Source organism: Epinephelus lanceolatus, chromosome 21 (genome assembly GCF_041903045.1).
Source record: "Epinephelus lanceolatus isolate andai-2023 chromosome 21, ASM4190304v1, whole genome shotgun sequence".
In the NCBI taxonomy this organism is placed as follows: Eukaryota; Metazoa; Chordata; class Actinopteri; order Perciformes; family Serranidae; genus Epinephelus; species Epinephelus lanceolatus.
The window spans coordinates 3776269-3801420 of record NC_135754.1 but is presented as its reverse complement, the minus strand read 5'-3'; the positions used below and the strand labels follow the sequence as shown (position 1 = coordinate 3801420).

The 25152-nt window shown below is 41.2% G+C and overlaps 1 protein-coding gene across 1 annotated transcript; it reads right to left on the bottom strand.

Moving 5' to 3' along the window:
• Positions 1-268: 268 nt before the first annotated feature.
• On the bottom strand, positions 269-23349 carry LOC117246861 (ectonucleotide pyrophosphatase/phosphodiesterase family member 7-like). The gene is made up of 6 exons (XM_033610861.2): positions 22890-23349; positions 13324-13469; positions 12114-12746; positions 10657-10903; positions 3654-3777; positions 269-691 (listed from the first exon to the last, which is right to left on the bottom strand). The coding sequence occupies exons 1-6, from the start codon at positions 23146-23148 to the stop codon at positions 631-633; spliced, it is 1470 nt and encodes a 489-aa protein (XP_033466752.1). The 5' UTR covers positions 23149-23349; the 3' UTR covers positions 269-630.
• Positions 23350-25152: the final 1803 nt, after the last annotated feature.

The window sequence follows — 25152 nt, the reverse complement described above, 5'->3', positions numbered from 1 at the left end:
TAGAATGTTAGAGTTCTGGAATGTTTCTAAAATGTCAGATTCTAGAATATTATGGTTCTAGAATGTTATGGTTATAGAATGTTGAGGTACAATTGTATAACATTTAGTCATGAAGTTTTGTCAGTTCTAAAATGTTAGGATTTTAGAATGTTAAGTCTCCAGGTGATCCTTTTACAGCCTTTGGGTCCATAATGTTCATGACGTTCCTCATGAGTGGAAGGTGTCATCACGATGAATTCAAACTGAATTAAAGCCAACAACAACTGCACAATTTTACACACTTCAAAAATGTTGGGACATTTTTAATCTGCATCTGTATTGTGATCTTGATGAAAGAATACACAGTGACAGTCTTGGAATACATTTGCAACACTTATTCATTCCTGAGAAAATAGCTGAATGCTTGAAATTCTTTGGTCCACACCACAAATAAACTACTTGTTTCATGGCCAATGCCTAATTCAGATATCCTTCCAACCAACAAACAAACCATGGCATTACCTCCATGGACTTGGTAATAATTAGTCACAGTATCCTTTGATACTATAATTTAATGTTTGTAATTAATGGAAAATTATGCCTTGAAATAGGAGAAGACTGAGGAAAGAACACAAACATAAATCTGAATTTTCAAAATCTGCTTTGCTTCATGTCTGTCCTGTCTTCATCAGCAGCTTGTTCGGGTTTGTAACTGAGGAAAGAGAGAAAAGACCACAGAGATGCACAGTGAGAGAGGTAATAGAAGGGCGAATGTCTCTTCAGCTATGTGTATTATCCCCACCTTTTGTTAGGATGGAGGCACAGAAGTGTTGATCTGTACCGAAAGTTATTCATTTATATACCCTTTTAGGGTCGACATCAAAATCATGTAGTTTTATTAGCCAGAGACAAAACACAACTCTCCACCACAGGGCTGTAGGCTACACAGGAGTCTCAAAATGTTGTCCTGTTTTGTTATTAGGAGCCAGAATAGAAGGAGCCATAGCTCCAAACTTAAATTTTATTGCACACCAGCCGCCACTGCCCGTCAACAAGAACAAGAAAACTAAGGTTAAATGCAACGAGACATATATTCCAGCAGCACTCCAAATTTACAAATGGTCCAGTTTCTGCAAAAGTGCACACCACCATGGCTGTAGCCAGCTATGAGGTCACTGAGGTCCGGACCTCGGTAAAAATTTCAAAGAGAAATAAATAGAAGGAGCCCCAAACAGCATGGTAAACATATTAACACATTGGACAGCTTTTATTTTGAAACGACACGCAGGAAGTTATGTGATGTATCGGCGGAACGCACCCACCATAGTCTAATTCGCCAAAAAAAAACAAAAACAGCCAGATATAAAATGCCTCCGATAAATGAACGTCACTCTGTAGTGCACTGGCTGGATCACCTACTGACAATTCTTTGGCTTTGTTATTTACATGACAATGACAACGCCTGAACGCAACACAGGCTCCACTCCGTAAGTGCTGTGCTGCGGGTTAGGTCAGGATATGCGGCCTGAGTTGCGCTCTAGAGTGCTCACCTGTGTGTGTGTGTGTGTGTGTGTGGGCATCGGGGCAAAACTCCACCGTGCGCGATACAAAGAGCAGAGGAGAATTGTAAAGAGCGTAGAGACAGAAATGACATGCCGTCATTTAAATAAGATAAATAACTTAAGGCTATTTAGATTGAAAAAGGACAAGGTATAGACCTGTTCTATAGACCTGGATATGATGCGTCCAGAGCTAAGACAAGGCAGATCAGTACGTTAGTCATTTTTCTTTTGATGACTGAAATGATTAACCACTAATCCTTAGCACTAGTGTGTTTATCAGTAAAAATAGAACGTTTTTCACACATAAAGAACACAAAGATGTTGAAATCTAGGCATATTCTGCCATCATAACTTGGCTCTCAGAATTCATCAGATTGATGCCTTTAAATCAAATGTATACAAAATTTTCTCCCGGGTGACCCCGGACCCCCCTAGAGGGTTTTTGGTCATTGTGGTATGAATTTTGCTAAAACTGGTTAAAGGGGTCTCTTTACCTCTCACCTCTATATGTCTCAGTGAAAATAGAATTCTAGAGTCCTTACAATAATCTCTCTCCCTCCTCTCTCTCTCAAAAGACCATTATTGTTGTACTAAACCTACAAGTACAAAGTAGACTGCCATAAAAAATAAAAAACAACTATCACCTCACTTAGGCCTGTCATGATAACAAATTTTGCTGGGCGATTAATTGCGTAAGAAATGACTGCAATAAGCGGTAATATTTTGTAATATTGTGCTTTTAAGACCATTTTTTATTATTATTGTAATTTTGTTGTTTTAGACCATTTTTTAAACTTATATAATGATAATAAAGGCATATTGATGCAAGTACACCCTTTTAAAGAGAAATAAACATTTATTTAACAAGAATATTTAGGAATGCAAAAAAGAAAATTTAAATAGCCGAAATAACACATAAAACTATCAAAATAAATAAATAAATAAATACAAAAAATAGACTGTCAGTCTCTCACTCTCAGGTGTGCAGATAAGTTGGTCGTATTCACTCTTTGTGTTGAGATGGTTTTAGAACAAACCTGGCACACCAGCTCGTCCAACTTTAGCCTACTGGGCTCCCCTCTGTCATTTGGTTTAAATCCAAAACACTCCCACGCAGGGGCTGTGGCATTTGGCTTAGGAACAAGTTCCCTGTCTTTCTCTTACGCTCCACTGTTTTTTTTTCTCCGCCTTGTCTCCCCCGCACTAAGATCGCACTGTGTGTGTATAGCCCATAGCCCCGCCTCCCCCACAGAGTATCAATGACAAGAGCTTTCCCTCAGTTCATTACGCTAATGAACCAACTCACCTGGCTGCCAGACTACGCACGGCAGTGAACGCTCTTGTCGTCTAGTCTCTTTGGTGGACAGAGACAAGGAAAACAAACACGCATGAATATGGCAATTAATCAAAAGTTACCGTCTCCCTTTTAATTTAACGTGCAATTAACCGACTTATCGCATATCGTGACAGGCCTAACCTCACAGCCTACTATAAAGTAGCTAGTAGAGTGGTCCAAACTGATGTTAAAATGAATATATGTTTTTAGTCAAATAATGTGAACATTTTCGGCAGCTGGGCCAACCCCCCCATTTCAAATTCTGGACCTCACTAATTTCTAAACCCTGGCTATGGCCCTGCACACCAGCACTCAGAATGAGTAGTTCTGAACACACCCTACTCAGAGAGACTTGATAATGACTAGATAATGTCTGTGGAGAATTGTTTTGCCTGCAGTTAAGCCCCAGCCACCGAAACACATTACACTCTTTACTAACAGTGAAAGGGTCTGTTGAAAATTCTATATCCCATATATGTATAAATCACACTGAAATGTAGAATATACACTGTCAATTTGCAGAGTAAAACGAGATAAGGGTGACTTGGCCAGGAGAGTGCAAGAAACAATTATAATTAATGTTCATAATGATTACACCTAGTGGTCCAAGGTAGCTAGGTAGGTGGGTAGGTTACCAAGCAAGTAGTACAAATACTCCCCTATATATTCCAATGGCTTTTTGACTGATAGGTGGGTATACTGTAAATGGCCAGAAGAAGAATTGGGTATACCCGGTATACCTGCCCTCCACTACACCACTGATTACAGCATTTTACCTGATTTCTGCTCTGCTCCTTTTACACCAAGCATAGGAGGTGGTCACTATGAACACCAGTACCAGAAACCCAGTCACTGCTGATAAGCCGATAACAACTTTGAGCTGGGTATTCATCTCTGGATCTGCAGACAGACAAAAAAATATTAGAGGAGAGATAGTTACAGACAAAAACCCAGACCCAGACACTCACAGAACAGACACAAACCAAAAGGATGATGGGTAGGTTGGACTTATGGGTTTGTTTCATGGCGCAAGATCATTTTTTATGTACTGATAAGACACGATATTTCACCTGAATGATAATATCATACAGTATGAGGTGGTCACAGTCAGCTAATTGCTATCATTGTGCAGATTGGGATCTTATCTGGTCATACAGTTATCTAATCCAACTTTATGCAGTGTTGGTTATCTTGTGTTGTACAGTTTGTGGACACTAACTGCTATCTCAGTCTATGAATGGTGATAACAGAAAGCAATGTCAGGTCAAGTCAAAAGTCCATCACATCACCATCATCTGTTCTTTATCAATTTACACTACTTAGAGTTTCATGAGTTTCTCATGGCTTCAAATACTGAAGCTTTCTCATGCCCCTCAGCGTGTGATATCATGTGAAACCAGTGCTCTTGCCTGGTTTCCCTCCTATCTCTCTGAAAGATCTCACTCTGTTGTAATGGAAGAATATTTATCATCCCCATCCTCCCTCTCTGGTGGTGTTCCCAAGGGGTAAATTCTGGGTCCTCTTCTGTTTTCTATTTATATGTTTCCTCTGGGTCCCCTGGGGGGGGACTTCTGTGGGGAGTTTGCATGTTGTGCTTCCTCCAACAGTTCAAAAACATGCAGGGTAATTGGTGATTCTAAATTGGCCGCAGGTATAAATGTGAGTGTGAATGGTTGTCTGTCTCTATGTGTCAGCCCTATGTGTAACCCTAACCCTAACCCATGTCTCTCCTAGTGTCAGCTGGGATAGGCTCTAGCCCCCCAGCAACTCCTAACAGGATAAGTGGTTAGGGAAAATAAATGAAAATGAATGACAGACTGACCATTAAAGGAGAGACATTGTGCTGCTAGCAGAAGAGCCTCAGACTGAGTTTACTCAGAGCAGAAAGCCATTAAGTCTTCCTGCGGAGATTTTAGAGAGCCACCACCCATTTTAACCACCTTCTACAGAGGCACTGTTGAGAGCATCCTGACTGGTTGCATCACTGTGTGGTACGGGAACTGCAGAACAGCAGTTCGCAAGGCCCTGCAAAGCGTAGTGATAACAGTGGAGAGATTCATTGGAATCCTCCTCTCCTTCATTCAGGAAATTTTACAGAGACGCTGCACACGCAGAGCCTCCTCCATTGTGCAGGACTCCCACCCCTCCCAAGGTCTGTTTGCCCTTCCATCAGGTAGAAGGCTTTGCAGCATCAAGACAAGGGCTGCAAGGTTCTGCAACAGCTTTCTTCCCCCAAGCTGTTCGACTCCTGAGCACCCTGTGTCCACACATCATATAGATACACCCCCATCCCCTCATCCAATTCTATGGAAACCCTGCACTACTACATTTTACACTGGACATTGTCACCTCCATTCATGTCATTCATCCCAATATGCACTTTAAATACCAGATGTCTCTTAGTCCAGGGCTCTGTTGGAACTGTCCTTACAATCTACATGTGCACTTTTATTTATCTGTATATGTTTATATGTATGCATGTATGTATAAATGCATATATATATGTATATACATGTATGTGTGGTATTTATATTCTTTAACTTTTTAACTTTCTATTTTTATAATTGTATGTTTGATATTCATTTATTTTTTTATCTTTTCAACCTTTTCTTAAAAAATATTTGTAGCTGTATGATGGCCCCTTGGGGTTGGGAGAAAGCGTAATTTTGTTACCATGTACTCTATATGTGGAAATGACAATAAAGTTAAACTTGACTTGTGTGTGTGTGTGTGTTTGTGTGTGTGTGTGGCTCAGGAGCCAACTTGTTAGTCAGGGGGCAGGGATAGCTACATTTGCCATAGAAGATTCAGTGGTTGTATGAGCTTAAAATTCATATTCACATTTTGGCAGTAAAAATGTCTATAGACCAAAAACCAGGCACTGAACACACCCCTGCATAAAGTGCTCAGTATTATAGATCCAGTGTGTAAGATTTAGGAGTTTTTAGTACCACTAGTGGTGAGGATTGCAGATTGCAACCAGCTGAAACTTCTCCTGATTCCTTCAGTGTTCATTGTTTGAAAATTTTTACCTGGAGCCAAATTATCCACAGAGGTCTCTCCAAAACAAACTGACCAGGGGCCTCATGTACAAAGGGTGCAGTACGCACAAAAACATGGTGTACGTCCTTTTCCATGGTAAAGTTCAGATGTATCAAGAGTGAAATGACCGTGGAAATGTGCGGTGCCTCACGCCAACTTCATGGCTGGCGTACGCACATTTCTACAGCTGTTCATCCTTTGGCGACACTTAGAGGTGATGCTGGGAAACTGTTATAATAAATAAATGTGAAAACAATTAGTCCTCAGAGTGATGTGCACATCAGAGACACATGAACAATCAACACTGATGAACAACACACCCATGTGTCTGCAATTAGATGAGTGGATATAAAAGCATGCGCAAAGTGGTGCCGAAATACAGTTAATAACAATGGCTGCTTTAGCAATATTTGCTGCATTGGTTCCTGAGGGCAATCCTCCTGGAACTGTTGCCAGAGCTGCGGTTGGCCTTGGAGCACGATATGGCGAGGAGCCATGCGCTGCCTGTATCCATACAGGTGCTGACCTCCTAGCAACAAAAGCATTCCAGAGGGAGCTGGCCGACCGATCGGGACTGTGCCAGTTGACCCTGAGCCGAGCCATGCCAGCTGTGTGGGATGGAATTATCCGCATGTCAGCTGGGTATATCAAATTCTCAAATGCAGCTGAACAGGCCAATGAGCGAGAGTCGGTTTTCCTAATGTAATCGGAGCTATCGACTGCACACACAAAGCACCATCGCAGGATGAATTTGTTTTTGTCAACAGGAAGCATTTTCATTCGACCAATGCACAGATCATATGCGATACGCAAATGCAATTAACCAACATTGTGGCCAGGTGGCCTGGTTCAACGCACGATTCATAGCCTACATTCTGAGTAACAGCTTGGCTGGGAACAGACTACAAGCTGGCACTGTGCGCGATGGGTGGCTTCTTGGTGAGTAAATAATTGATTCGTTTAATTGTCCTAATATTAATCCCCCTGATACGCACTGAGCATGTGCACCCCCAAATATTATCCTTTATTCACCGCATCAGTACCAGTCAGTGATACAAGTTTAAACTACAGCTTCAGAGCTTTCTAACAAGCCCCTGATCGTCACGGTGTGTAAAGTACTCATGTCAATAAACCTGTGCGTAAAGTGTGACATTTCTTAATCAGCCTCACCTTTCCCCCGGCGCACTTCTGCATTCATTTACAATAGTGAGTGATCCATGTAAGTGATGTATAAAATTAACAAATATAAACTGTAAATCCAGTTCACATAATTAATTGTCTGCTTTCAATTGACCCCTGGCGACTCAATATTCAAATGGTATAAGCTCCTCCTCTCCTGTCCTCTCCAACTTGCATTCTGTGAAGTTTTTCTTTTTTCACATCTTTTTCATTATTTTGTTTTAGTTTTCTGATCATGCACAGAGGGGAATCTCAGGTGCAGGGACCATTTAAATATGATTTGCATATTTAAATTGGGGCGTGGACAGGGAGGGGCCGGGTACTCCAACATGTGCGCTCAATTCCATGTTGATTGGGATGTACAAAGGAAATGTACTTGGATTCATGCCTACGCACAGATTCATACATCTGGATGTTTTTGTGCGTACATCATTTTCTGGATTTAAGCGTACGCCATGTTTCAGTAGGAAATCCATGCAAGTCTTTGTACATGAGGCCCCAGGTGATTGAAGTCAGTAAAAATAAAATAAAGCAGTTTCACATCACAAATTAGTGTTACTCTTACACTGTGTGGCATGTGAGACCCAGCACCCGGCCAAGCACCTGTTAATGTGTGCTCAAATTTTTCTCTAATAACTTAATGTGTGCTCACCTTATTTCTGATCCAGAGGTTCAGGAAGTTTTTACCCTCACTCACATTATGTGCAGAGTTCTCCTCCTCTCCGAAACAAACAGACCCAACAATTTAAACCAACACATTCTCACTCCAACCTCGTCAAGTATCGACATTTGGTCATGGACTTTCCGAGTCGACTTATGATGTCCAAGTTACCTTGGGTGCGTTGGTTGTCGATGTTCTGTCTGTTTTCAAAGTACACTTCTGTTTTCACAGGAAATGTACATTTTGCATACAGTCTTTTCAAAATAAACACGCAATGTCGGTACAACACTCTGTATTGACATTTTTTTTCCTTCAACAACAAAAGGACGTGGTTGGGTTTTGGAAAAAGAACAGAGTTTGGCTTTGTAATCATATGGGAAGCAAACACCGGCCTCCTGCGTAAAGGTCAATGGTTGTCTCGCTTGCCCTACTCCGATTTTAACCACCTTAACTTTCATTGTTGTCCCACTGTATTTTCCCCTGACGCTGCCAGGCGCCGTTAAACAATAACGCTGACTGGCCACCTTTCATGCCAACTTGAAAGGACGACTTTACACTGTTTCTACTGGCAGGTTTCAACATGGTCTTACTGATATGGTCAGTGATACCTACTGTGAACTGAGTCCTGAAACTGTGACCATTCAACCTGTGCTGGCACAAGGTTTTTAATTGCGCAACAGGTAAAAGGTGTTGATGATCTGTTGTTGGTGTCCTTGTTTTTACAAACCACAGAATAGCTTTTCGCCTGCAACTCTTCATCAAAGCAGTTGTCAAACAGTAAAATAAAACTGATATCTAAAGTACAAACAGGAACACAGAGGTGACAAAAATACACCCAACCAAAGTCTCACCCACAAAAGCAGTGAGAACTGACCACAGTGAGATGTTTAAAAACGTTGCTTTCTCCCTTGTTACCAGCACAACCACTTGTAGTCAGTGTAGTGCATCAAACCGCTGCAATTTGAGGAAAAAAAGACCACCATGGGTATAGACACCTATTGGCAAGCTGCACTGCTGAAATAAAGCAAAACAAACCAGCAAGGACATTTTTGTCTTTGCTCCCATTTTTTACAAGTTCATGTTAAAGATGTGTTTTTCTAGGCACACAGAGGACTTTTGAATCTCAAATTTTTGTCACAAATTCATTAAGAATCTGTGTTAGTGAGCACATCTTGTTTTCCAAGATAATTCATCCACCTGAAATGTGTGACATATCAAGCTGCTGATTAACAGACACATGCAACCATAGACCCCAGGTGGTGCTCAAGCACCTGCCCTTTTGCCCTCTGTCTAGTTAAGTGCCCTTTTTGCAAGTCATTTTTTCTATTTATTTTAATAATTTCATACTTCAGTTTTAAAATTTGGCCCATTGTAAATCCAAATTAAAAGTGTGTTGTTTGCCTGACAACTGCATTTGAGTTGAGCCCCTGCCCCTCCCTCTTCAACTTCCCTCTAAGCAGCTACACGCAAATCAAGCGCCCTGCAGAGCAGCATCACGTTTCCCTGACCTGCCTTCATGGCCAGGTGACTATAGTGTTTGCCTTAAGATTAGACATTGTTTGTCACTGCTGGATATTAAACTACTATTAAAACATCTCAATACAGCCAGCCTAACTTAGGCAACAACTCACCATTAGCAACAAGTAAGCTAGGCTAGCATAGAGTCACACCGTCTCCCCCCACCTCCCTGCCAGATTTGGGTTCACTAACTGCCAGAGGTGCAAACAGAGACAGACACCCAATTGCTTTCCAACTTACATCCATCCATCTTCTAACCGCTTCATCCTCTTGAGGGTCGCGGGGGGGCTGGAGCCTATCCCAGCTGACACTGGGCGAGAGGCAGGGTACACCCTGGACAGGATGCCAGACTATCGCAGGGCTGACACATAGACAGACAACCATTCACACTCACGTTCACACCTATGGACAATTTAGAGTTATCAATTAACCTAGTCCCCAATCTGCATGTCTCTGGACTGTGGGAGGAAGCCGGAGTGCCCGGAGAGAACCCACGCTGACACGAGGAGAACATGCAAACTCCACACAGAAGGGCTCCCACACCCGGGATCGAACCGGCAACCCTCTTGCTGTGAGGCGACAGTGCTAACCACCACAGCACCGTGCCGCCCTCCAACTTACATGTGTCTTTTTAAACAAAAACTCAACTTCAAATAAAGTTTTTGCCTCCCATGCTGAGTCTCTGATAATTAAAAAATGACATGCAGTTTCGGGCTACACTATATAAAGGGTGCAGAGGAGGAGAGGAGTGCTGGGCTGCTCTTCTCTGGTTTGTGGGATTCTTAAACAATATTTACAGCTACTTTAGAAGAAGTGATACCTACATGCAATTTACAACTCGGCCGACAGTGACTCATGGTTCTGATGATGTTGCTTGTACAGTATTAACACAACTGCCTCTTCCACATGAACATGCTTGGGGCCGGACAGGAATACCCAGAGTTGACTGAACTAGTTGATAACCAGCTTTGTAGTACTGGTTATCCAGATGGCCAATGTTAGGGTTAGTCAAGCCAGACAACCAAAAGATATCCTGGGTAAGATTAACTGGTTTCATAGTACAGGCTTGTGGTGTGGTTACATGTGGTTTGCAGTTGTAGGGCAAGTTGATTCTCGAGAAACAACAGTGGAGACAGCTTGTGGTAGTGAAATGAACGTTTGGTTCACAGGCAACAGCACTGGGGGAAATTCCTGCAGCATTTGCAACATGCATCTGAAACATCTGTTTCATTGTATTGTGTGATCAAACTGCACATTTTAGAGTGTCCTTTTATTGTGACCATCCTAAGACACACCTGTGTAGTAATGTAAAGTATAAAGTATAGTAATTTAGTGTAAATTACATCTGAAATGTCACAGTACAGTACAATAATTCTTACTATTGTTGTTTCCGTCTGTGTTTTTCTTGGGGACCAGCATGCCTTTGGTATTATCCAAGTGTCCATCGTTCATCTCTGGGTTTATCCCTAGAAGATGGCACATCAGTGGGTACACGTTGACTGTCTCAAAGGGCCTGAACACCAGGTTCTTCTGGAAATCGGGCCCCACCACCCTGAAGAATGGCTTCATGTCCATCACATGATTGTCAAAGCCATGCTCTCCTTTGTTGAACTGCACAGGGAAGAACTATGTATGGAGAGAAAACATGCAAATTATGTGTGATGGATATTTCAGACAGTGTTACTGTCTGAAATGAACAATTAACCTTAAATGAGTTACAAGTTTATCATTACATTCTATCATTATTTTTCCCCTACAAAGAAGTTCCTACAAAGCTTTTTCACTCTGGTGGTGATGCACCACCAAGACTTCCCTGATGAAGAAAATATGGGTCTCAGCTTCAGGTATTATGCCCTAACTTTTATAAACAAATATCTACATACTGTGAAACTTCAATTAAAAGCCTAGTCACGATTAAATGCCTAGTCCTTTTTACTAGCCCATTGTGGCAACACATTTTGACAAATAAAAACCTGTCTCAGTTAGATGCCTGGTCTGGTTGCCAGGCAGGTCATTTTTTTATAGAAGTTCTTTGCATGTTAAAAACCGGGTTGTTGGCTACCTCAAACTTTGTGTCCATTCCTCCACTACCCTGTGAATTATTCATATTCCCTTAGTCTGTAAAGGTCCTCAGATCAAAAGAATCAAAAAGGTTTTTCATAAAAATTAATCCAAGATGTGAGTATTAACAAGAAAAAGCGGTGTTGTGTCGGTGTGCCAGGTGCCATAATCCTCGAGTGCCATAACTCACTCTCTCTCTGATGAACTGTCTGTTGGAGCTAGATCAAATGAATGACTCATAATTTATGTATTATTTTAAGCCTTGTTGATTTCAGTGATTTAAGCAAGTAATAGCACAGGCTACTTACTGAAGTTTTATGGTATGTATGCATGATCTGTAGACAATGGTACAAAGTTTTGGCATTGGAAGTGTTCTGGTTTCCCTCTGTTGTCAGGGTAGTATTGACCTATCACGTTTTAGCAGGCCTTGGTTGCATGCAGGTAAACAGTCCATATGGAGAGCAAAAGAGGCAGAACGCAAATGCAATCTGGAACCCATTAGCCATCTTCTAATCATTATTTTTATTGGCTCTTTTCAAATTCATCTACATTCATATGCTGATATATGTTTATACAGATTAGTTGTTATGTTATCTCAAGTTGCTAATTGAACTGCAAACAATAACTGTATGAAGTCTTTGCCCAAATAACTGCTGGCTACACTGGATTTCCTGAAATATTGGCAGTTGGCCTCGAGAGGCTTTGTCGTTGTCAGATGGGTTCCAAGATTGGTTATGCCCAGACTAGTACAAGAGTGACGTGCCCATTCTCTTACCCCATTGATTACATATCCAGGATCAGCAAAGAGGATGATGGGCAGAAGTCGAGGGTGGCTACTGTAGTGCAGTCTAGCTGGCATCTCCTCCTTTTTATACACATGAAGGTGAGGATGGCTTCCTTTCAGAGCCTGGTAGACCTTCTCCAGCTTCCCCTCTTTAGGAAGCAGCATCCCAGTGGGACCATAATCTACCAGATGAAACTTGATATCCCTGAAGTCGAAGCCAGGAATCTTAGAGAGGATGATCTCCTCAACCAGTCCATCCCGTAGAACTGTAGTCATCCCGTGGTCGGCAGTGATGATAATGTTGAGCTGGTCAGTAAGGCCATGGTCTTGGATCTTGTCCCGGATGTAGCCCACAGTACGGTCCACTTGCTGGACCATTGCACGGCGTTCTGGGGAATCTGGTCCATATTTGTGCCCAGTCTTGTCTGGTTCCCCGAAGTACAAGGAGACAAAGTCCAGGTCCTGTTGGTGGAACCACTCCCCAATCACCTTGTCGATGTTCAGCCTCCATTCTGTTTCATTAGAATGATCATAGAAACGAGGTTCCACTTGCCTAACTCTCACAGTCTCTCCTTTGTAGGTGGCTGCTGTGCCAGGGAAATGCAGAGACCCTGCTTTTAGACCCTGACAGGATATAAAACACAAACACTTAGAGAAAAGAGCTCCTTGAAAACAGTTCCTTAAAGAATGTTTCATAGAAACATGGTTACAACAACTAGACATATAGAAAATCATGTATAAAAAAAAAGATACACTGTAAAATATTTGACTGTACATATACAGTACATTACTGGCTACTAGTTGCATTACTTTCACAGTAAATTACTGTGTAATTTTTTGCAGTACAACAATCAGGGCAAGTCCTAGGGCTCTGTAAATCCCTAGGTGGCATTGTCTGTCTTTTGAATTACTACTTTAACACTTTTAAACAACTCTTTGCTATTTTTAAAATGCTCTCAATTTATATTTGTTTCACTGGTATTTTAAAGGTCTAATCTGTAGCCTGTAAAGTGGCACCAGACCACATATGCTTCTGTAAAATTACTATATTTACCTGTATGATTTTCACAATAAAATTCTGAATTTGGTTAAATATCACAATAAAAGCCTGTGAGGTGAAAATAATGTAATTTATTGTAAAATATTAGTTTCATATTGTAACTTCTAGGAATAATTTCCAGTGTAGATACATGTAATGAACCTGTCTTTGTGCTGTTATCCAGATGGGTAAGCTGCCATTGTCCCAGTAGGAATCAACAAACTGAGTCATGTAGTACTGCTTCTTCTCCTGAGTGGTAGTGTTGAACCACATGTTGTGGATTACTCCGTGATTCTCGATGTAACGTCCTGATAAAAAGAGAAAAAACAGATGAAAGAGAAGAACAAGTCTGTTAGTAGAGAACAGATTGCACATTGAAGGACAAAGGATTAGATTACAGTTTATATGGCACTGCATAATATTGGGTTTCAGAATATAATTTAATTTATGGTAGGCTATTAAACTTTCAAAACACTCTTTTTGTTGTACACGTTTGAATTTGTAAATGTGCATATGTTCAGACCTACATTACTTTTAGCCACTGTGAATCTCCACAATTGGATGGATTATCAATACCATTTTTTTTGTTCTCCACTTTTGTAGTCCTTAGAGGATGAATCTTTATAACTTTGGTAATCACTTGCCTCTAGAACCACAAGGAAGTAGACGTGTTTCAATTATTCAGAGAAATACAAATCCACTGGATGGATTGGCTTAAACATTTGTATGGACATTCAGGTTTACAAGATGATGAATCCTTTGCAGATAGGATACATCCGAAATATAATCTAGCATCACCAGCAGGTCGCTGGGTAAATAGAGTTAAATGTCTTGACAGCTATTGGATGGGTTACCATGACATTTGGCTCAGACATTCATGTTGCCCTCAGAGGGAATTGTAAAACTTTGGTAATGAATTTTCATTTAGCATTGTCTTGGGTCAGAATTTCACTTTGTCCAGTATTTTGTTGGAGTAAATACCTACAAAATTAATGACATTCCCATCAGCCTCAGCTTTACTTTGTGTTTAGAACTAATACACACATTTTAACAAGTTGTTTATTGTCATGTGCACAACAATAACAGTGAGCAGTTGTTTGCAATGTAAATATCAGATCTCAGGCTCCTTCCAAATATGCCCTTACAGAGTAATGGATTACTGAACTCGAAAACCGGGCACAGGCCCAGGAACCCAAAGTGTCAGGGGCCCCCTGGCCCTGCAAAATGTCCCTCAAATTAAAAGGGAACTGATCAGGAAGTGACTCACAATTACCACAAAGACACAAAAAGATGAAAGAAACTGCAAATAGACGCGAAATTACTACAAAAGGGGCAAAACAACCCCCCCCCCCCCCCCCCCCCCAACAAAACCCTGCCTCAAACCCACCTCAAAAGCCCAGTTCGGTTCGGTATCCATTTTTTCAATTTCCACTGTGGAAAGTTGTGGATGGTACCAGTAGAACTGTTCCTTACTGTCCCCATTTTTGGTTACCCCTCTGTTGGGGTACCTAGCACACAGATCCAGTGCTAAAAGAAGGAGCTATGAATCTAAGTTTTACATACATTACTAGACTTCAACTATAAAATGAAAGGATGATTGGCTGCCTCTGGCAACAGCTGTAGACTGAGATTTTTTTTTAATTCACTGGGCCGACTGCCAGTAACTTTTAAGGTGGAATGTTTACTTGTAATGCATGAGTTGATGACATGAATCCATCAGCATACCTCAGTGACAGTTTTGGCCATTCCATTTTTGTTGTCTCTCTTGGATGACATACACTTTTAGTGCAGCACAACTGTCACTGCTTGCTTTTTTTGATGGCAAGCATCGTTGGCGTATTCCTATTTTGGGGCAGCAGGAAACAATTCCGCTGTTGCCCTACAAAGACCTGGTCTAAAGTCAGAGTGGAGCAGTATTTTCCTGCTATTTAAAGGGTCCATTATTCAGTTCATAAGATGTGCCCACATAGATGGGTTCACAACGTTTAAGGACATCCGATTTAGGGACATATTGATTTAGATTTGTTACATGCATTGTTCCTTTTTAAAATAAACTTAGAACATAGGTAGAAAAACGTTGTTTTTAGGATTACTTCCTTAGGTTTTCGCAAAAAAGTAAGCGGTTAGGTTTAGAAAAAATCATAATCGCCTGGCCTACAATAAGTACGTTTGTTACTAACATTACAACATGTGACATATTATGTCACTAGCATATTATGCTACACATACTAGCGCACTACATTGTTATTAAAATAACTCAAGTGACTTTTGGTTTCACATGGTACACAAACAGCAGGCTCCTGGGTAAAAGTCTACAGTATGTTTGACCCATCCATCTCTCTTCTCACTCTCCCTATGTGGCCTTTTTCACTCTATACATGACAGTAGTTACCCAGAGCATCAAAATGCTGCCGCTCATGGTACATCTCATATCACTGCTAAAGGGTACCTCTGTGCATTGGTACCTGATGCTGATGGGCCACTGATCAAGTGTCAGTATTTGACAAGTTGGAGGTGAGACCTGGTTGCGTACACACTCTGCTTGTCTGCTACTCTTACACACACAGAGATTTGCAGATGATTTTTGGGTGGGTGAAATAATACATTATTAATGAGGAAAATATAAATTACATTCTCTAAAATGTAAACAAGGCAGAGATCAAAGCAGAGCTTCAGAGCTGCTAAGAGGACGTGCATGCAGCCTGCAGTGGAGGTGCTTGAGGACGAGAACGAAGAGCTCAGTCCATAGGGACTTGGGTTGGGAACCGGAGGGTCGCCTGTTCAAGTCCCCGTCCAGACCAAAATATGGAGCGTGGACTTGTAGCTGGAGAGGTGCCAGTTCACCTCCTGGGCACCCCTGAGGTGCCCTTGAGCAAGGCACCAAACTCCCCAGCGACCCGGAGCGCCTGTTGCCTGTCGCCTGTCTCTCTGACATCTCTCCACTTAGTGCATGTATAGGTCCTGTTTGCGCATGTGTGTGTTCGGACCTGTGTGTAATTGACAACAGAGTCAAAAAATTTGAATTTCCCCTTGGGAATAAATAAAAAAAAATAAATAAATATAAAATTAAATTAACCCTATGGGCCCTAGGCCTTTTTTGGGGTATTTTTACTGCCTTTACTTTTAAGCTCATAGCACAGTCATTATAAAGTCTACATACACATGCTATATCTTGTTTTTTTCAGGACAATCTGGGCTATCCAGATTTGCCATCATTACATTTTTATATCAATGAAAAAAAAACAAATCCGTGTTACTAAATTCTTACATTTTTACATGTATCTCACCAAAGCAAGTTGGAAGTAGACATATTCTACTATATATGAAGAGGGGAGACTCTCTGGAATCTGGCAATATAAGAACCATGATGCTGGGACATTCTGTTACTTCACAGTTGTCCAAAACATGTGGTTTGTGCCAGGCGGACATGATTGCCAGTATTTTTTCATTATTGCAAGAAATTCCATTGACACATTCACAAGTCAAAAATGTGTTTTATCTGAAAGAAACATGCAATATTTACATCTAAGATAATTGAAAAATAGTCAATCAAGTGCAATGATGTCCTCCAAGATAATATTTGCCACTTTGCAGTAAAAAAAAATTCTGAATGTTTTCTTGTCAACATTATCTTGACTTACTTCTCTGTGCTCCGTGCTGCTCTTTGACCGGACCTGAACGTTTTCCTTGTTGTTGTTTTGCAGTTTCAGTTATATATTGGGGGGACATTTTAGGGGGGGCATGTCCCCCTCAATGTATATGGTGACTACTGCCCTGTCACGCATGCATAATTAGGCCTCAGTTGCTGGATGTGCAAAGGTGAATTGCGCTGGTCTTGTCATACAAAGTTTGATGGAGTGTCAAAGCTGGAAGCTGGACTACAAATGTGGATAGACAGGGAGAAACACATGCAAGTCTAACACGTGGTAAGATACGATATTCCTCACTATATGAAGTGACTGAAAACAAGATCTGTATTATGGATTGTAAAGAAATTCGTCAGCTTTTTATTTTGTAAACAACTGATCTGGATTTATAGCATGATGGGATGGCAGCACAATGATATGCGTGGCATTTCTGTGCAAGCCTGCATTCGCGAGTAATCCATCCAAGAGTAATGTGTGTGCAAAGCTGTATGAAAGCTTTGTTATTCATAATTTTTGTGTAACTTTATCTTTTTTTTCGCTGTGAAAACTTTGGACTACTGACAAGCGCTTGGTTTGTCGGAAAACTACAGTTCGCTGTTTCACGTGATATGACAGGAGCCAGAGCCTTCAGCTATCAGGCTCCTCTCCTGTGGAATCATCTTCCTGTTACGGTCCAGGAGGCAGACACCGTCTCCACATTTAAGACTAGACTTAAGACTTTCCTCTTTGATAAAGCTTATAGTTAGGGCTGGCTCAGGCTTGCCCTGTACCAGCCCCTAGTTAGGCTGACTTAGGCCTAGTCTGCCAGAGGACCCCCCTATAATACACCGGGCACCTTCTCTCTCTCTCTCTCTCTCTCTCTCTCTCTCTCTCTCTCGTATTCTATTACTGCATCTTGCTAACTCAGCCATTCTGGATGTCACTAACTCGGCTTCTTCTCCGGAGCCTTTGTGCTCCACTGTCTCTCAGGTTAACTCATATCGCAGCGGTGCCTGGACAGCGTGACGTGTGTGGTTGTGCTGCTGCCGTGGTCCTGCCAGATGCCTCCTGCTGCTGCTGCCATCATTAGTCATTAGTCATACTTCTACTGTTATTATACACATATGACTATCGTCACACATGTATACTGCCAGATACTAATATATGCTTTCAACATATTGTACCACAGTAGCCAGAACTATAACTATAATATTATTACTTTCAATGATGATGTTGTTGTAAGCTACTGTAATTACCTGCATCTCTCTCTCTCTCTCTCTCTCTCTCTCTCTCTCTCTCTCTCTCTCTCTCTCGCTCTCTCTCTCTGTCTCATTGTGTCATACAGATTACTGTTAATTTATTATGCTGATCTGTTCTGTATGACATCTATTGCACGTCTGTCTGTCCTGGAAGAGGGATCCCTCCTCAGTTGCTCTTCCTGAGGTTTCTTTTTTCCCCGTTAAAGGTTTTTTTTTGGGGAGTTTTTCCTTATCCGCTGCGAGGGTCATAAGGACAGAGGGATGTCGTATGCTGTAAAGCCCTGTGAGGCAAATTGTGATTTGTGATATTGGGCTTTATAAATAAAATTGATTGATTGATGTGTGGCTTCTCGCTATGACGTACGGTCGCGGAGAAAATCCATAGAGAAGAACAGGTGCGAGTTTGGACGCACCATGCGTCGTTCGGGCCCATAGGGTTAAATAATGTAATCCCAGAGGTCTGGAAAACTGCTTTTGTGCTCCTGCTCCTGAAAGGTGGTTACCTCAAAAACCTGATAACTATAGATATCTAAGCTTTCTTTTTTAGCTAAGGTCCTTGAACACTTAATTAATGACCAGATTAAGGATTTCCTGGGTTCCCGCAATATTTGGTTGGTTTTAGGAAACAGCACAGCACAGTGTCTGCTGCAGTCAAAGTGGTTAACGACATAATGGAGGACCTAGACAAAAAGAACCACTGTGCTGCACTTTTTGTCGACCTGTCTAAAGCATTTGATACCGCTGACCACAGTATCTTGTGCCAGCGCCTGTCTGACATTGGGTTTTCTTCTCATGCGGTTGGTTGGTTTACTAAGTACCTGTCGAACTGTAAACAGTCTGTGCACTTTGGCGACCTCTCTTCCAGCATGCTAGATGTCTCAAATAGGGTACCACAAGGCCCAGTCTTAGGGCCAACTCTTTTTACAATTTATATTAACGATATTGGGTCTATTTCAAATGTATCTGTTCATGATGATGATGGATCTGGGCATCCATATTGATGATGGCCTTTCTTTTAAAGTCCCTGTGGATAATCTTTTAAAGACACTTAAAGTGAAACTAAGTTTTTTCTTCAGGAATATATCCTGCTTCTCATTTGCTGCAAGGAAATGCTTGGTTGCTGCCACATTCTTGCCTCTCTTAGATTACGGTGATGTCCTGTATATGTATGCCCCTGCTAGCTCTCTCCAACTCCTGGATGCTGCCTATCATGGCGCTCTGCAATTTGTTACAGGTTGCAAACCCCTCACTCATCACTGTGTTCTGTATTCATTAGTCAACTGGTCATCTCTCTCCATGCGCCGAACCCTTCACTGGTATATTTTCATTTACAAATCCATCCTTGGTTTACTGCCCTCCTATTTAACTATCTATTTATCTCGGGGCGTCGGTAGCGTAGTGGATAGTGCCGGCGCCACATGTACAGAGGCATCGCCTCGCTGCAGTGGTCGCGGGTTGTCCAGCCTGCGACCTTTTGCTGCGTGTCAGTCCCCATTCTCTCTCTCTCTGTCTCCCTATTTCCCACACTGTCCTATTCATTAAAGGCAAAAGCCCACAAAAATAATCTTTAAAAAACAAAAAACAAAAAAGCAGAACAAAACTATCTATTTATCTCGAAAACAATCCAGCTACAGCCTTCGTATGTAGGACTTTATTACCTGCTCTACCCCTTTAGTCCATACTGAGAAAGGCAAGAAGGCGTTTTCCTACGTGGCCCCTTCCGCCTGGAACACTCTGCAGCTTAGTTTGAAGCTGTCTGATTTGATCCCTCTTATGAGTTTTAAACTGTTGTTGATGAATATTGAGAGTGCATCTATGATTTGCTCCCGTAATCCAAGTTGACCCTCTTCTTGTTCTTAGCACTTTTATCCTGATATCCTTATATCTAATGTAAATGTTTGTATTGTATTGTATGTTGCTCTGTAATGGATGTTACATTTACTCACATTACTGTAATTGAGTAGTTTTTTGTGTAATTTGTAATTTTTTCAGTAGTTTTTGAAATCTGTAATTTTACTTTTACTTCAGTAAATTTTGACTGAAGTATTGTACTTTACTACATTTGAAATAACATCCCTTACTAAGTAAAAAAAAAAAAAAAAAGTTTTCAGCTAAATGGAAACCAAAAGGGCGAATCTCGGAAATCTTGCGTGGAAATGACCCAGAACAAGCGGCCGGTGCTGGCGAGTTACTAGAGAGAGATGGAGGAGGGTGAGAGTGCTTCAGCAGAAGCACAAGCAGATGCAGCAGAAATCAACGAAACGAAAAAAAAAAAAAACCCTGTGTGCACAGTGTCGTTTATAATTGTCGGTCAGAAAAATGCGGCCCGAGCCGCGCTCTTGTGTGCTCACCTGTGTCTGTGTGTGTGTGTGTGTGCACGCGCGCGCATGTGTGTGTGTGTGTGTGTGTGTGTGTGTGTGTGTGTGTGGGGCCGAACCCCGCCGTGCGCGATACAGAGAGCAGAGGAGGATTGTAAAGGTGCGACCATGTAGAGAGAAATGACATGCCGTCGTGTAAACAATATAAGTCATCACGTTATAAAGTGAAACGTTTCACCGTACAACACTATAAATAGTGTATTGTTATGTTATTATATGAAGCGCCTGTTGCACAAAATAATACAACTTTAGTTTATGAAGAGATCAGACAGAGCCCTCTCCTCTCCTCTTATATACTTCACTCACAAGTGTGTTAATTGACCCGGATATGAAGCGTCCGTAGCACCAAATAATATAATGGTAGTTTCTAAAGAGCAAAAAAACCCTTCAAATAAATTAGCAGCAGCGGTCATATTTCAGCAGCGGAGCACCACCGCTGCTAGTTGCATATAGGGGAAACTCTGTTGCTCAATGGATTTGTTCTGTTTTGGAATACACAGTATTCTTCCAAGTTAGTGTATTTTAATATTCACAATTTTGCTTCGACAAGCTCTCTCTTTTTTGACCATACACCTGTTTGCATCCCTGAGAATAATGCCCAACAACATTGCTCAAAAAGTTGCTCTGTGTATCATCAGTCCAACAGTTGTGTTGGTGAGTCAAAATGAATGAGGGCTGCGCAATATTAGACAAAACTGACAATGCGACGACGATTTTGTATACTGCGATATGTATTGCAATGTACAGTGTATTGCAATAACTTGAATAGCTCTATTTGGAAAGAAGTCATCATTTGGGCTTTGGAAAGACTGTATTTGCATGAAATATACATTTTACAATCAAACTGTCATGGAAATTGAGAACTTCACAACCTAAAGTATTAACCAGCAAAATAAGTATGGCATATTGCCTTTGACTGATATTATATTAATAGGATGAACTTATACTGCGAGTCTCACAATGTGACTATTGCACAAGAACACATTGCAATGGTGATGTTCTAAAATGATATTGTGCAGCCCTAAACTGAATTGAATTCTATGGTTCATCATAGAAAAATAATTAGTTTTTGGATTGGATTTATGACCTCTGGACCATTTTTGCACTGCATAGGAATGACCCCCATCAAGTTGTTGGAAGTAACTAAGTAACTTCTACTTTAAGTACATTTTAAACAAACTACTTTTTACTTTTACTTGAGTAGATTTTTAGATGGGTAGCTTTACTTGTACTTCAGTAGAATTTCATCAAAGTAAAGGTACTTTTACTTGATTAGAATTTTTCAGTACTTTTTCCACATCTGCTGATGTGATACAGGTCGCACTTGAAAATGAGACCTCTGGTCTCAATGTGATTTTACCTGTCCTAAATAAAGACTTAATAAAAAAAAAAATCTACGTGACTGGAGGAGCTGGGGATCAAACCCCTGATCTTCCAATTGGTAGACGACCCACTCTACCTCTGAGCCACATATTGAGAAGAGAACAGGAATAAACATGCTAAGATGGTGACCATTGTAACATTACCTGCTAAACCTCAGCATGTTGGCATTGGTATTGTAAGCATGTTAGCATTAGAATTTAACTCAGGCTCACAGAGCTACCAGTGTAGCTTTAGACCCTCTAGTCTTATTAATATACTTTCAGAAGAGTGAATGTGGTTGGTTACTGAAAACATGCAGTGTTTTTACAGACCTGAGGCCAGTCAATTATCTATGTTTAACGTGTTGTTTCTGTATTTGCTGTCATACAGACCTCCAATTGTTCTTCAGTTTGGAGTAGTATTTTCAAAATGTCATTTCATTTGTTCAGATATATCTAATAAAATATTGAACACAGTGGATGTTTATCAATGAATGCTTCATTATTGGTCCAATAAACAATGCTGGTCAATAAGAAAAAATCTCTCATCAATAGTCTTATGAATTAAAATACTCCTGATACTAGAACATGGTCTGCCACAACATAAAATCTTGGATTTAAAGTGGTCATCCTTTAATTTAGCCTCATGTTTTTGGTGGGAAGTGATCCTTTGTGTGTTTCTATAAAATGCTCTTCCATGTAACAACTGTTTTACTTTAATTTTCTCTTCATGAAGTGCAAGCTGCATGTAACCAAGAGTTCTTCTTTAACTTACTTCTATCTTATTTCCATCTTCTCTCCATGTCTGATTTAATTATTTGCAAACAGCAGCTACATGCATGCAGTTTCACAATGACATGAATATAAATTGTCTTTGAGATTCACAGGTGAGTTACAACACTATCTCCTTTGTAAATTTCTATGGAGAAACAAGCTGTTTTAACATATTTAAGTGACCACTTTTATGTTTGTACCACTGATGTTGTGTATCTATAACCCTTTCATAACCTTTTCTGTTGTTTTGATTAAAAACAACAGTTGAAAAAGTTGATTTAAATGAAATACCATTAACAAGGTTAATAGCTGGAAATTTCTTCACAATACCTGTAAGCAAGGTAAAGTGTGTGGGGCTGGTGATGGTGAGGAAAGGTGGTGTGACGTATTCTGCTTTCGTCCCGTCCTGGGCCATCTTATCCAGGTTAGGGGTGTCCACATCTCGGTCGTAGTCCCAGCGGAAACCGTCGAAGGAGATGAGGAGCAGCTTGTTCCTGGTGGACCCAGATCCTGAAGTGTCGCGTGGTGGGACAACAGCACAGAAAGAGCTGCCAATGAGGCAGAGGACAGTAAGGCAGAGCAGCAGCATTACAGAGGAATTACACTGAGACTGGACAACAAACTTCTATGTGTGCAGGTTCAAAGTGTCTATTTCCTTGCCCCTTTCTCCTATGAACTGTTTTCTCTCAGTATTGCAACAAACTGTTCTGAGCCTTGGAATCTATATGATTGCTTCTCTACCACCTGAGTACCAAACATGACCTGATCTGAAGCAAATCTGACTAAGGCAGAGGCTGATAACCCCAGACTTTATCTGTACCCACACCCAAAGAAGATGCATCATCTTATCTTATCAACTCATAAAGACATCAAATCTACATTTATACAACTCTGTGTTTTTTAGGTTTATTACTCCAGTATACAGCCTTTTATATTCCTCTTCCTGCGCCCTATAAGTAGAAGATAGTACAATGGCCACATTAACCAGAATTGGCTGTTGGTCACCTACCAACAACCCCCTTTTACCACCTGGCTCAAGGCTGGTAACAAGGGAGGCCACACATCGATATATTAGTCAAAAGATTATTTATTTAACTCCCTTCACATGTCATATGTCAAGATGAAATGGTTGGAGAAAAAGACACCACAGCATAAGCCGCTGATTTAGGTTTTGGAGTGAGTGGAGAAAGGTTAGGGGATTATGATCGATGTACACCACTAGGTATTACTCCAAAATAAAATAAACCTGAAAGTGTTGCAATGCCCAGAGATGTGCCAGTGCCTCTTTTTCAGTGTCTGAATAATTCAACTGATGTGAGTTTAACTTTTTAGAAAAGAAACTCATCGGGCAGTAGACAACATTTTTGTTAGCCTGCATAACAAGCCTGCGTACAGCACCAGCTTCCCCCTTACTGGCATCTACATACAGCAAGAAAGGCTTGTCCATCTGTTGAGCTGCTAGCGCAGGGGCAGAACACAACAAAGACCTGACAGACGCCTAAGCAAACTCACCTTTCGCCAGATTAATGGTCAGACAAGCCCAGGCCAGACGGTTAAAGAGGGCCTGGATGCGCTGGAGACGTTATTCCCAAGAGTCACTGTATATCGCAACTGGGTGGGGCATTAGACAACAAAACTGGCATAACTGTGTAAGAGTACAAACTACTAGGTGTAATGAAAGCAGCAATCTCCATAGCTCTAGGACTCTAAGAACCTGCCAGTTGCCCTTAAGCAAGTCAAACTTACTGACTAGTTTAGCAGAGCCGAGCTGGTCCACACAGTCTACCATGCGCGGGAGAGGAAAAGAGTGAGGCATAGTCACTTGGATGACTCTTTTGACAAAGCACACATCCCAATGCCACTCCTAGCCCTCCTCATCCTCACTACACCACTGACTCACCTTACCCCTTATTCCCCCCCATCTTTCCCTTTAATTCACCCACTGTTTTTATTGTATTTTTTTTCTATTTCTCAATTTCTGTGTGTCAGTTTAAGGTAAGTGGATATGTCTGGGATTATGCACAATATTAAATAAATTGTTTTAGAACTAGGCCTCTCACTGAAACACGTTCTACAAGATTACTTGGTGCTTTGGGCCCCTTGGGGGACTGAGGCTGCAGGGTGGTTGCCTGCTTTACCAAGCTTTTAATCCAGCCAAAGACAATTTTAGAGTAGTGACTTCCTGTCCTGTTCATGAATTTATGCCTGTCTGAGGGTCGTAGTGACATCACTGCTGTTTGTATGGCGAGTCTTTGAGCCTCACAAGCATGTACAGAAAGGACCTTCATCAATAACCACAGCACCGTAAGTAAGTCTTTGTCCATGAAAATGTCGTACAGCAGCTCAAAATTGTGCAAATGGGGGCTGAGTGTATTAGTGTGAACCACCACAGCCAATAGCCTAAAGTTGTGTGCATTCATTTCGTGTGGACGGGAGACAGAAATGGCAAGAGCAACATTATTACAGCACATTTCACAACACAAGCATTACATAAAATATTACATTACGTAAAATAATTGATGAGTCATTCTGCTCGGTTCACTGCATGTGCCCCCATGTTACTGTGATATTAGGTGTGTTTATGTTGGTGAAC